We start from the raw sequence: 14,343 nt of genomic DNA, 5'->3' as shown, positions 1-14,343 counted from the left end.
TTTAAAGTAATGGGGTCCAGCATTTTAGCCCCACAAAGCTGTCTGGAACCTGCAAGTATACTGGACTCCCGGTAGGCTCCTCAAAGCTCCCTCTCTCTTCTTCGCTCTTTGTTGATTTACGTGGACGTCTCTCCATCAAAGCCAGATTACTGCTCTTAGCGTTGCCTGGCATGGATCTCTCTGCACTTGGGAGTAATAGCCCGTGGCAGATTGACTCAAGAGGTTATCACATGATTCTCACTGTCTGTTTCAATTGGTTTGGCTATCTGTGTCGGAGTAAATGGCCATTTAAAATTCCGCACTATACGTGCAATGTTTGCAGCAGTAGATAGATTGGTGGATTACATTTATTTTTTTCGATTTCTGATTGCTGAACAGTGAACACAACTAGAGACAAAAACCCTAACCACAGTCTGCACAGCAGCCGTTCATATGGACGAAGCTCTAGTTTCATTTCTTGAACACAGTTTCAAAAGCCCACACACTTGTCTCATGACTTCAACCGCACGACTTTAACATGCACAGCACTGCTTACATCACTTTGTTCAAATGCTAACACACTGCTGTCAAAACTGTTAAAACAACTGATGTCAGACCGGTGCATTTTAAACACTGCTGATTGCAATTTCAGCTGTAAGTTTTGATTCAGACTTGTTAGTGATCACGTCCAGTATATATAGGGAAAGCTCAGAAATACTTTTTTTTGGAAATAAAGAAACACCAAGTCAGAATGAAACATTTATAAACTGTTAAACAGGTAAAAGAGGAAACATACTAATATGTCAAGGTAAAATGTCTGAGGTTTCATAGCTTTGTACTACGGTAAAACTGTGCACTTTCTGAAAGTAATGGAGGTGGAAGCAATGGAAACACCACATTCATTTGGCAAGCCAGCACATCCAATGTGTTGATGAAAACGTGTGGCCTGATGCTGGAGAGAGGCAGGATTATTCCCACAATTCTTTGTTACTGTTACATACCTTTATTTTGTAACTTTTTCCCTCCGTAATTGCATAAATTATTCCAAACAAAATATATATCTATTAAAGCAAACATTCCTTTTTGTCGCCCAGAAAACTGGTTTTGATATAAAACAAAATAAATTCATGGGAAAGAATGTCACTCTTTTCTTCAAAGAAAATACTGATTTGTGTGAAATCAGTTAGAGTTTTGCACATGTTGATTCTGCTGTGACCACTGTCGTTTAGCAATCGAAAAAATCTGTAAGAGCATGTTCTTTCTATGAATTCTTTAGAAACAAATAGCTAGAAATGGTTTAAATAATAGGGAAACAATTCTCATTGTACCAGATTCTGCAAATCTTGTGTTTACAGACTGAACGTGAGTTTAGCCTCGGTAGCTTCTTGGACGACACAGGGGACAAAGTCAGCTGTTTACTACTCTGACATTTTCGTAACGTTGGCCTGACACCTAGTGGATAGCATCATTTTGGTCTAAAAGGGGGAGACAAGACACTGAGAATTTCTCATTTCCATCGTATTTTTTTTTTTAAATCAACAGTCCCTCACAATTGAGCTGCATTATGACATCAGAGTTGATTTTTTTTTGTGCACGCTACTCCTACAAAATTAAGTACAGTATAATAGTCCTTAGACATAGGTGTCTGACTTGAATTGACGTTTAATTTACAAACAGGACATACATGTTAAGTCAAGGTAATACCAATCATCCAAGTCATTTAATACTGCTGTGCAAGTCAGCAAATAAGAAAGAAGAAAGTTTTGAAGATGGTGGCCAGTGATGCACACATTGCACATAATCTGAATGAATTTGAAGAGGAACATATTTGTATCAGTACAAGTATAACTACCGCAACACAAAGGCTGGGTGAGTTGCTCATTTACCTCTGATGTATTTCTGACAAAATAGCTCTATAAACCGAGTTTCCTCCTGGGCCGGCCCTGGTGATGAACAAATGTTTCATTTCAAATTGAAATCTAGGAGTTGTATTATAATGACATTCTTGTACCTTTACCATCAGTAATCAAAATGGGTGTCGCTAAATCAACCAGAACTACAGAGAGCTTTACTAGAACCTGACCTAATGGAGGCTTTTATGGCTCAAGTCTAAGTCTTCTTAAAGCTTTGTATTGACCTTGTACAGCCTAGATAACACTCCATTCCCATTAGGAATGTAAGAATCATTAATTGTATTTTTTCTACTCAAAAGTCAGGGACACAAATCCCAAGTGCTGGCTACACTTCTTTGACACTGCTGTGGAAGCGAGGCTTGTTTGGGCTGCAAGTTTCAGCAAGCAATTCTCAGTCAAGCGCAGAATCGGTGTCACCGGGGCCAAGGCAAGTTATATTAACAGACATGACAAAGGGACAAACCAATATACTTCAAACTAAGTTTTAAATGTACAATGAAACACCAAGAATGAGAGTCAGGAAGAAACCTACAATTGAGGGTTAGACGCAAGCACCATACAGAGTCAAAAAGAAAAGGTTGTAGTTTATCGAGTGGTTAGGGCTAGATTAAGGCTGAATAGCTGTATAGCCCTTGGAACCTAGTGTAGATGCAACCTCACTTGAAAACACACAGGCATCAATGGCTGCCCGTCGACCAGAGAGACACATAAATGTAAGTACTTTCGGCTTAAGTAATTGATTAAAAAGTTACGACAGTCTTGTTTTGTGGTCTATGCAGTCCTGTACATGTATACTTGCAACCATGTTCCTAACTGAAACTATTAATGACCAAATTGGAAAATGATTAGGGGAATAGCCCATTGATGGCTCAGCAGTTACCTGGAAAATAGATACCAATATGTCCAATTAAACAACAGCAAGTCAAATTTATTGAGGGTTACATGTGGTGTGCCACAAGGATCAGTGCTGGGTCCAAAATTGTTTCTATTGTACATAAATTTGTAATGTGTCTAAAATATTAAATTTGGTTTTGTTTGCTGATGACACCAATTTGTTTTGTTCCTTGAGCAGTTTTTTGATAGAGTGGAAACTGAACTTGACTCTTTAAAACGATGGTTTAATCTTATCAAGCTGTTACTGAACATAAATAAAACTAAAGAAAGAAGCATCGGAATTTCAAGAATTTTAGACATATGTTAAGATATTATTGAAATAGAAAGAGTATATGATAACAGATTTCTGGGAGTTATCCTGGAAACCACATGTTAGTCATATTAAAACTAAAATATCAAAGTCAACAGCAATTCTGAACAAAACCAAAGATATTGTTAATACAAATGCTTTATATCTATTATATCAATCTCTATTAGTTCCATATAAAACTTGTGGTGTGGAATTTTGGGGAAAAACATGTAAATCCTTCACAAATCCAATTTTCTTACTTCAAAAGAGAGCAATTCGAATCATAAATGGGGCAAATTATCATGAATCAACAAATCATTTATTTATAACTTTACAGGTACTTAAATTTAGTGAACTTGGAGACCTTAAAATAGCATGTACATGTAACTGTAATGTACAAAATATATAATAGCATGTTGCCAGACTGTATCAAGAGGTTGTTTCAAATAAAAAATGTCAATATGAACTGAGGGGAAGCAGTATTTTCATTAAACCAAATAGCAGAACAAATGTTTCAGGGTACGGCGTTAAACTGTGAAAGGAATTAGAAATTGACATAAAAAAGTGTAACACAATCGACCGATTAAAAGAATTATTTAAACATAAGATGACTAATAAATATAAAAGAGAAATGTGAATACCAGAAGGTACATAAATTGTATTGGAGTTCTTGTGTTGTACTGGGTTATATAGTGTATACTTAGTTTCTGTAACTTTCATTTTCGTATGAAAGAATATAATTTCATGTAAAAAGGGTAGGTGTAATAAGCTCAGGCTTCCGCCTACAGCTTTTCGGTCCTGTTTGTTTCTTGTGTGTGTGTATATACTGTATATATTTATATTTTATTAGTATTGTTGTTGTTTTTTGTTTCTTTATTTCTTGTCTGTTAATTTTTGTAGACTGTTGTAAGTTATAGATTGCCAGATAAACTAAACTAAAAGTGAAAAACTAAACCTTACTGGTTTTAACTTTTACCTGATGGGCTGTGGAATAGCACTGTACAGCAATGTTACAAAGGGGTTTTATGCACATTCAAATTGATTTAATAAAACAGGATTTGCATTTAAGTGGTAACAAAAACTAAGGTCTCCACATACAAAAACCAAATATTACCTGCAGCTCTGCACTATGTAGAGTGCAATCAACAGACAATAGACTAACGTGAACTCAAATCACAGTCCATGTCACTTTCAAATAGTGTTTTGTTTGACCAAGGAGAGCTGTCTGCCCTTCACACACACACACACACACACACACACACACACACACACACACACACACACACACACACACACACACACACACACACACACACACACACACACAAAATACTAATCAGCGAGATCTAAAGCTCCTGGGTATAGGCTCTAATAGACCATGTGCTTATGAGAAGATAACCATTTGGTGATATGAAGACACAGCATCCAGCGGTGGGTGGCAACAGTAATACGGCTGCATGTAAATGCTCTGCTGCACACTGTGTGCCAAAGCCTTAACTTTTAATATAAGTTGTTGCCTGAAGGTAGACATTAATGAGTCCTTTTTGTCAAGGTGAAGGAGCAGAGATAGCAGACAATGTGCTCAACTTTAATGGATGCAATCACAGCTTTGAATATGAGAGTGTGAGTTATAAAATGACACTGCTGTCCCCTGGGCAAACAAGTTAAGCTTTAGCCCTCGGCTGTACAGATCAATAAGTTAGTTTTAATGTCAATATCATGCTAGGAGGGCAGATTTTTGACATTTTATTTAATGACACAGTCAGGATTGTCCTGCAAGTATAGATAACAACTTATTACCTTACAATTTAGCTGACCTGTTTATTGCGTATTTTACTTAGAAACAACCCCCTGAAATGTCACAAATGCCAGGGAGTTAATTAGAAAAAGAACCAGTTTTTTCAAATGTGCCAAACTGAAATTGTGTGGACACAAACACTAGATGGTGCTGTCTAGTTTTGACTGCTTGCTTCATGATGTCACGTGTGAATATTGTAACCTCAGTTTTCAGTATCACACATAAGTTTTCAGTCTGTCTTGATATATAGTTCCCTTTCTTGTCAGATTAGTTGCATCAATCAAATTCATGCATGTCATTTGGCAATTTTAGTGTTTCATTGAATGTAATTGCTGCAGTGCAGTCCACAAACACACAACATGACAAAGTGTCCACAGAAGGATGGTAGGCACAAGTAGTTTTTGGTCTCAGCCAGTCTAGTGGTCGTCGAAGCTCAAATAGCTATTCATGTCTGATTTGCCGAGCTCTGTGTTAACAAGCCTATGTACAAGGAATAAATGTCACATGCAAATGCACTCTAATGTGGTTTTTATGTTGCCACACTTATGAAACAGACCAGCGAGCATTAATTATTCTCCGGCTTTAAGGAATGGGAACCTTGTGGGATGCACTCCATGAAAGCTGGAACTATAATGAATACACTTGCTTTGTTTCAGGGAGCATGAAACAAATGAGATGGAAATGAGCTTAACAAATACAAAGGATAGGAAACACAAACGGTTGTTGATGTACAGTTAAATGAGGACATTTCTGTATGCTTAAAGGATGAATGCCATAATAAAACTCTATTAACCCGAGGCCGTTGGTAAATCTGAAACATATTCACTGAATTCATGGCGACTTTGTTGCAATGCCAATAGCCTTGGCCAGTTTTAAATGGGGTTGCTATCTATGTGTTTATGCATCTTCTACAGTAACCTAATCCTGTTTTTGTATCTCTGTGTTTTCAACCAGCAGACCGTCGGTGTGAGCAGCCAAAAAAAATGGGTGTTATCAAGTATCAGTGCTGTTTTTACTCCTAAAATCACGCAGCAGACAGAGAGAGAAGATGGAGTAAATTTGAATGCCTTTTATAGAGAAGAAAGGAGCGATCGTGCCAGGAAGCACTAAAGTAAGTATGTGATAAAAGGGGAAGAAGGAAAGAAAGACTCAGAGAAACAGAAGGAAAGACAGATATTAGGTGACGGAGTCAGTCATATAGTGAGAGAACGCTCTGTAACATGTCACATGTGAGTCTGGTCCTGTTGCCCAAGACAGGCTCTATTTTTAGGGGAGGAATGTACACAGAGGCCTCGTGGAGGAGACCATAACAAACAAACAGTACGCAGCACCCTCTTACAAAGAGACAGCCCCCTTCGAATCACTCACACAGCATCAACACAAGAGCAAAGAGGAAGAAAGTACAGCAAAATGTCAAGGCATCAGATTATCTGATGAGATTTTGCTTGGAAAACAGAGCGGGACCAGAGAATACATATAAAGAGAGAGAGAGAGAGAGAGAGAGCAAGAGAGAGAGACGAAGAACAGGTAAGTGATGTCTTCCAGTAAGGCTTCATGAGATGCCAGGATGCTATAATGTTGGCGAAGATTTAAAGACATTAGATGTAAAGCTTAAACTAAAGCTTTTTTTATAATTAGGTAAATGTGTACAATCATCTGTTAAAGTTGACATTTTGTATCATGTTGCTCTAAATGTAGACTAATATACATTTATTTGTTATTTGTCATTTATCTAATGCATGCAACGGAAAAGCTGCAGTAAAATGTATCCAGGCTCCACATAAAATACCATCATCTAACAGAAGCACCACTTTTTCCATGACAATGACTCTAGCAGCAGAAACAGTTGTGCAGGTGTTTCTGGAGTAATCTCCCTAGACACCTAGTCTCCAAAGTAATCAGACAGGCTTCTGTAGGCCCTATTTGTGAAATGTCTGAGTACAGCAGCACTGAATTGCACCCATGTGCCCGAAGGCAATGATCTAAAGCCATATGATAAAGTGTCTGTTATAGTTGAACAGGTTTCAAATTACTTGCAATCTGTAAACTAGACATTAAGCAGTGGTTTGGGGGAAAGCTTACCAAGAATATTTGCAGGCTATATTTGAATACATGGATACAGGACTTTATTGAAACTAATTCCACTAGCCTGGTTGTGTGGTAATGGGTTTGTTTCACTACCCTTATGATCTTTGTAATTTCTGGGGATTGTAATCAGGATGGACAATAATTAATAACTAAGATGTCTTACGAGCAAATGTGATTTATTCTCAAAATCCTTTTATTGCTGCACTAAAATCTATACTAAAACTAAATTGTAATCCAGTTTTAATAAAGTCTACGTCACATTTAAGCAGAGCTAATGATCTTTCATATTATGGTTAATAATCGTTCTTTCACAGCAAGCCCTCAAATGGCTACTTAGTAAGAGACCATATAGCAAAAATGCTTGAGTTTGAATTTGTGTAAAGTACATATACAAGTTGATGGAGGAGGTTTGAGCTTCAATAAAAAAAATTAAAATAAGCCTTAAAACTAACCGAGTTAATAATAACATCGTCTCTCTCCTCAGCATGGACCGACCAGTCAAGATCTTTCACTACAAAGACCAGGAGCAGTCGTCCAGCCTGCTCCTGCAGCTCAACAGACTAAGACAGGAGAACATCCTGACTGATGTGTCTCTGTGTTCAGGGATCACCAATGAGATCCCATGCCATCGCAACGTCCTGGTCTCCAGCAGCCCCTACTTCAGAGCCATGTTCTGCAACAACTTCATAGAGACACAGCAGACCAAGATCCACTTGAAAGGCGTCCCATCGGCCATTCTGAGCAGCATCATTGACTATGTTTACACAGGACTCATCAGTATCAACATGGAGATTGTGCTGCCTCTGATGCAGGCGGCTTCCATGTTGCAATATGACCGCCTTTTTGAGGCCTGCTCAAGCTTCCTTCAGGAGCAACTGAGCCCTGACAACTGTTTGAGCATGATAAGACTCTCCGAGATCGTGGCTTGTAACAGTTTGAGAGACAAAGCAAAGGAGATGGCCGTGAAGAGCTTTTCCGATGTGTCGGCGTCTGAGGATCTGTGTGAGCTCTCCTTACCAGAGCTCATGGGATACCTGGAAGATGATGGTCTTTGCGCGGAGGAGGAGCAGGTCTTTGAAACACTTGTTGCTTGGATCCACCATGATCCTCTATCAAGGCGTGGCGCCATCAGTGACCTTTTTAAGAAAGTTCGCCTACGTCACATCCATCCCACGTACCTCTTCCAATTCATAGCCAACGACCCGCTGATCCAGTCCTCCCCGCTCTGCACCGAGCTCATAGAATCAGTTAGACGCCTGATGTTTTCCGGCAGCACAAAATGCAACGATGACTCAGCAGTTGGCTTTAAACCCCTCTGGGTGGCACCGAGGCGCTACTCTTACCACGACATGTTGGTGGTTGTGGGAGGGAGGAAGAACAACGAGCAGACGTCGAGGGAGGCCCTCTTCTTTGATGAGAAGATCGACAAATGGCGGTGGCTCGCCAAGCTGCCCATTCGTCTGTACAAAGCCTCCTATGTCGCCCTTCACAGTGTCCTGTACGTTATTGGAGGCCTGACTGCAAACACAAAGTGCGGCAAAGTCAATACGACTGTCTACACACTCTCCCTCAAGACCAACCAGTGGCGGACGGCAGAGCCCATGCTGGAGCCACGCTTTGCCCACCAGAGTGTCTCATATCTCCACTTTATCTTTGTCCTGGGGGGCCTGGGGCCGGACAAACGACTGACAAGCAGTGTGGAGAGGTAAGTTAGACCATAATTATCCTCAAGCAAAAATGTCTGTTGGTAATAGCCTACAACACATACAGCAAATGATAACACATCTGTCAATAATGCTTTCAGGTACAACAGTATGTTCAACCAATGGGAGACGATGGCGCCCATGCCTGAGGCTGTGTTGCACCCTGCAGTGGCCGCTACCAACCAAAGGATATATGTGTTTGGAGGAGCGGATGCCATGCAGAACCCAGTCAGAATAATACAAGTATGACACAATGTTCTTTAATCACTAAGTTTACGTTTAGATTAGTCTGCGTTCCTATTCATGCACCCATCTATCCATTCCCATTTATTTATTAACTCATCAAACATCTATTTCTCTTCCCCCCTGCTCCCCCTCCCCACCTGTAGGTGTATCACATTGCCAGGAACATGTGGTCTAAGATGGAGAACAGAACTGTGAAGAATGTGTCTGCTCCTGCAGCCATTGTGGATGACAAAATCTACATAATTGGAGGTAGATACTAGCGGTGATAAGGGCTGATAAATGTATACACATTGCACCTTGGATTCAGCTTAAGAGGGAAAAAATAGAGCCTTATATAATTATTATAATTATATTATCATAATATAACTATTGGTTTATGTCTTGATGAATCAGATTGTAGAATTACATCACGGCATTCTGATTGAGCTACACGTGCTGCTCTCTCAAATGAATGTCTGTCCTGTCACAGGATACACCAGGAGAATGATCGCCTACGACACCAAGGCCAACCGGTTCGTCAAGTGTGCCAACCTGAAGGAGAGGAGGATGCACCACTCTGCCACCGTTCTCAACGACAAAGTCTACGTCACCGGCGGACGTCACATCAACGGCCACGACGTCGTTGAGGACTCAGACAATTTTGAGTGCTATGACCCAAAGACAGACACTTGGACATCTAAGGGGTCTCTGCCGTACAAACTGTTTGACCATGGCTCGCTGACTCTGACGTATTTCTCAAACAGACAGGGGCAAAATCCAAGCACTGATTCATATTCTAATGCTATAATTTGAGACCAGTTTACTTATAACTGACAATGTAGAAAAAAGGTCTCGTTTTAAAAACTCATTGTACATGATTTCATTTTGTAGCAGATCCGCACTATTCCCACTTTGATGAGTGAGTATTACTTATTAAAAAGTCCATTACTGACACATTAGATCTGACATACCTCAAGAAATCAAAATATATATATATATATATTGTATGATTTGTTAAATGTGTAAGTCATTTTTATACTTGGAAATGTACTTTTATATAACATGTATGTTTTATTTGTTGTCTATGTACAACTAAACCTATGAAAACAAGCTATCTTGCTCCACATCCCCTTCTCAACCTGTCTGACTTCACAAAGGGTGAAAGTGCTATTTTCAGCCTGCTTTAAATCATGAGATTTGACTTGTCATGTATAAATCCCGGGGCTGTGTACTGTTTGGTACAAGTCAGAGCTGTGCTCAGCTGTTAGGTCTGAACCTGCTGCTGTGTCTGGTGACTGTTTGGATCGCTAGCTGTTGCTTCAGTGCAAAATGATGAAAATATGATGAGACATCAAATATCCAAATATTTCATGCAGTGTTGAAATCAGAATAGCAGAGAACATGTTTAAAATGTAGCTTTAGACTGCATTTAAACAACTTTGGTAGTGCTTTTAGGTTTTGTATTTTTCCACTGCTGTGAACTCATTACCCTATCTAATATATTGCACAATATAGTACTGTATTATCAGCAGATATAATGTATTTACTGTATGCTAAAATAATACCTGACTTTGCTTTATGAATTTGAGGCTTTGAGGCTTTTTTTTAGAAAATGCCTCAAATTCTTTATTTAGTTAGGTACAATTTTACCTTTTTTTTTTCTAAACGGTTTTCTGATGTTTTTGTACTGTTTTTTTTCTGGTTTTGTTTACTGATTTTTCACAATAAAAATTCAATCCATATATAACGCCTCTCTCCATCTGTCAGTGCAGCATGTCTTCACAGTGTTTAGTCAGTTCACAGTGAATGCAATCTGAGCGTCTGTGTGTCCTGTGTGTGTCATCATGTGCCTGTTTAACCCCGCTCACACTCCTGTCCACACAGGCCTTAACATGCCCAGGCAGGGTCCTCACACACAGGATATTATAGGAAATGGATCATTTTACAAAGAACAGCTTTAAAAATGATCCAGTGGGGAACAGGATGAAATGGCTTTACCTGTTGCATGTGGAATTAAAGCCAGTGGTGCCCCAAGGGGTCTCAGCTGGCTAAAATGAATGTGTATGTTTCTGCTCAGCTATGAGCTGCAGCTTCAGGGCCTCAGCCTTTGAGGCTGCATTCGAGGACCGATTGCTTCACACCGGCGCGACAAAGGCTGTCCCGTTTAATTTAACTTCTAAGGCTCCTTCAAATGCGGTCTCCTTTTAAAGAATTCGGAGGATCCCAGTGTTGTATCCTTCGCAGCCCCAGGATTCCCAGCATTCATTTCGGCATGATGAAAAGGCAAACGGGAGACATTAAAGCCAGACTTGGTTGCCTGCTTAGCCCGCAAGACAGAATAACAGTACTACTACTAAAGTGTTTAGTAAGTACTAAAGTGTTTGTCGGACCACAATTTAGAGGGCTGGAATTGTTTTGAAAATTACTTTTAATTTGTTAATATAGATTGATGCAGGCAATTCAGATAATTGCAGCAATTACATAATTTCATTCATCATCAATTACTTTTAGAGACCAATGTCAGCTGTTTTGTGTGGAGTACACATAATGTGATCAGGTGATACAACACAGGACTCTCCGTGTGCATTTCTTTGAAACTAGAAGTCACTGAGTCAAAAGTTTCAGTTGCTCAGCGAATGGAGTCCAGGGGACAGTGGGTGGAGAGGCTTTGAAAAGGTGGGGGGGCTGGAAAAACTATAGGTGATCTGAGGTTATTTTGAGAAACAAACAAGACGGCGAATGTTACACCACGTGAGGCATGTGCTCCTGCCGGTTGCCATGTAAGCTGGCAGATGTGAGAGACAACATAGAGAGAGAGAGACATAGAGAGAGAGAGAGAGAGAGAGAGAGAGAGAGAGAGAGAGAGAGAGAGAGAGAGGAGAGAGAGAACAGGAACGAGCGGGGTTTCACAACAGAGAATCTGAGCATGTGATGAAACTCATCCAGGAGGAGCAGCAACAGGTGTGTGTGTAATTATGTTTACATGGGAAAGTGTGTGTGTGTGTGTGTGTGTGTGTGTGTGTGTGTGTGTGTGTGTGTGATTAAGGTTTTTGGGGGGTAAGGACAGCTGTCTCATCTGGTCACAACATCACAACAAAAACAGGGATCATGGACAGAGGAGAGGGAGAGAGTGGGATGATTAACAACTAACCTTTAAAATCCTTCATCGTTTAATTTATAATATGAATATCTATACAAACTGTTGTGGCAATCAATTAAGTAGATGTTTTAAGATATTTCAATAAGTAACAACCTTTAACATGCTGGTCATGCTAAGTGGAAAGTCAGGAAGTCAGGAGTTCACCAAAGTCAGTGGGGTCCATCCACCAGGGACAATGAATATCTGTATCTGTCTTTCATGGCAATCTTATAAATGTTGTTATTATATGGCTTGGTTAATTTCTAATGTAGAATGCAGTCTGTTAAGTATACCACAAGCTAAGTATAACACACACCGTTGCCATAGATACAGTTCTGTTCAATCTGGAGAACAGCTATCAATCAATCCGCTGAAAGAAGTCTGGATTATTTATCAGGGAGTGGCGTCCGTACGTGGACACAATAACGCTAATGTGTTAGCTTAGTTAGCTACATTGCAACATGTTTAACGTTGAAGGTGTGTCAACATGCAGAGGCTGTGCAAAAAAGGAAACAAGAGGAATGAGGACATAAACGTCAACATAAATATTCCCAAAGAAGCCATTAACCGTGTCTCACTTCACCGTCAACGGAAACGTTCAGTTCAATGTGAATTAGAGAAGCCGATCGCCCGCTAGCTAGCTCACTACAACGCTTCAGCTTATGTGTCAATCCCTGCAGTGATTAAAACAGCAGCTGGGTAATTTGTTCACCACGGCAGCACCCCATTAAATATAAAGCTACTACCACAGCCCGTAGGGTGGAGTAATAGACAAAGGGTTGCATTAAACTAGGGTGACCAGACGTCCCCGGTTTCCGGGGACAGTCCCCGATTTTGGCTACCTGTCCCCGGCTGGATCTGTCCCCGGAAATGTCCCCGGTTTTTTCAGTGTGACTGAAGACCCAAAATTGGAATGAAAGAAAGAATACTAACAAAACGTAGCCGATAATCGCACACCCACCACACGCAGGCTCCAGGCAGCCAGAGCACGCGGTGCTCAAGAGTTTTAGAAGCCGTGTTTTACGATGCTAAAATCACTGTTATTTACATGAGTCTGGTGGGTTTAGCAAAGGCTTTCGCGGACTTTTATGTTTTAAAAAGGATCTTAATCTTTAACAGAAAGGTCGACTTCCTTAGAAATCCTTTCCATAATGTTGTCAGACACTTAGAATATTAATCTGAGTCTGTTAGCAGCTAACAAGCACTTTTATGAACGTAAATACAAGCGGGACAATTCCTATTAACTACATTGCAGCGATCTCGTTTAATCTGCATCAATGTCAGAGGAAAATATGTCCTCGAGTTTTTGTTGTATCTGATTCTCAATGAGCTGTTGCAGAAATAGCCTTGAGCAGTAAAGCAAAAGCTGTCAGTAGTTCAGTAAACATTACAACATTATGAAATGTTGAGACGTTCTATCTTGAAATATTAAGACTTTCTATCTTGATATTAGGACTATTAGGACTTTCTTTTTAAATATTAGACTTTCTATCTTAAATATTAGGACTTTTTATCTTGAGTATAAGGATGGATGGTAGCAGCAGGGGGGGGTCAGGATCAGCACCTGGGGGGGGGGGGGGGGGGCTCAGCCCCTAATAAGAACAGCTCTAGGTCTAGTGTCCCCGTTTTAGAAGTTTTACAAAAATAAAAACATTACTTGTTTTGTAGATAAATACACTTCTGAGCCGAAAATGTCCCCGGATTTTGTCTGAGAAATCTGGTTACCTTACATTAAACAGCTAGCTACAGAGTTTACGTTGCTATGGACACAGGATTCCAACCGTAGAGACGGAAGGGACTATTTTCTTTAGTGGAAGCGAAACAATCATATTTAAATCAATAAACTCCCATTTAAATCCATATTTTGGGTCAAATTATTGATTTATTTGGTAAACAGCCATGTAATAAGCGGGATAATGTAGAGCGAGGCGGGGTGATGATCACGCTTTCGGAGTTGTATACGCTATAACAACCGCCTCGTTCTACATCATCCCTTACCTATGTTGCAATCTGGACCAAAGTGGTAAACAGACAAACCACCATTGTCATCTACAGGGCCCAACAAGTCCCCCAAACCACACGAGGATGTAGTTGTTAATTCCTGACCTCTAATACGACCCATAGGAGCATTTTATAAATTAGAGCCCCTAACAGTGGCAGCAAACACGACCCAAAGGATCAATTTCCATCCTCATATCTAAACGTAACGGTCATAATTGTTGTGAAAAAAAATTGCAGTTTGGTTGTGTTTACACTGTTATTCCGAATTAGTAGTTGTACGTTTTTACACAAGGTGAAACTTAACAGGTCAAGTT

General features: G+C 40.0%; 1 protein-coding gene and 1 long non-coding RNA gene across 4 annotated transcripts in view; both read left to right on the top strand.

Moving 5' to 3' along the window:
• LOC116690764 (uncharacterized) overlaps positions 1–3,581 on the top strand; it is a 6,098-nt gene extending 2,517 nt beyond the window's left edge. Inside the window, exon 3 of the long non-coding RNA XR_004332363.1 lies at positions 3,140–3,581. This is a non-coding gene — a long non-coding RNA (uncharacterized LOC116690764). The remainder of the gene's footprint in view (positions 1–3,139) is intronic.
• Positions 3,582–6,044: 2,463 nt separating this feature from the next.
• Positions 6,045–10,475, top strand: klhl38b (kelch-like family member 38b). 3 transcript variants are annotated; one of them, XM_032517905.1, is made up of 5 exons: positions 6,045–6,372; positions 7,443–8,666; positions 8,766–8,907; positions 9,054–9,159; positions 9,380–9,702. In XM_032517905.1, exons 2-5 carry the CDS (start codon positions 7,447–7,449, stop codon positions 9,700–9,702), a joined length of 1,791 nt encoding a protein of 596 aa, XP_032373796.1. In that variant the 5' UTR covers positions 6,045–6,372; positions 7,443–7,446. The 3 variants fall into 3 exon arrangements, with proteins under 3 accessions (XP_032373796.1, XP_032373794.1, XP_032373795.1); XM_032517903.1 differs by having other exon boundaries at positions 6,046–6,400; positions 7,446–8,666; XM_032517904.1 differs by lacking the exon at positions 6,045–6,372 and having other exon boundaries at positions 7,447–8,666; positions 9,380–10,475.
• Positions 10,476–14,343: the final 3,868 nt, after the last annotated feature.

Source organism: Etheostoma spectabile, chromosome 6, assembly GCF_008692095.1.
Source record: "Etheostoma spectabile isolate EspeVRDwgs_2016 chromosome 6, UIUC_Espe_1.0, whole genome shotgun sequence".
Classification (NCBI taxonomy): Eukaryota; Metazoa; Chordata; class Actinopteri; order Perciformes; family Percidae; genus Etheostoma; species Etheostoma spectabile.
Note: the sequence above shows the minus strand (reverse complement) of the source record. Positions and strands in the feature narration are given on the sequence as shown.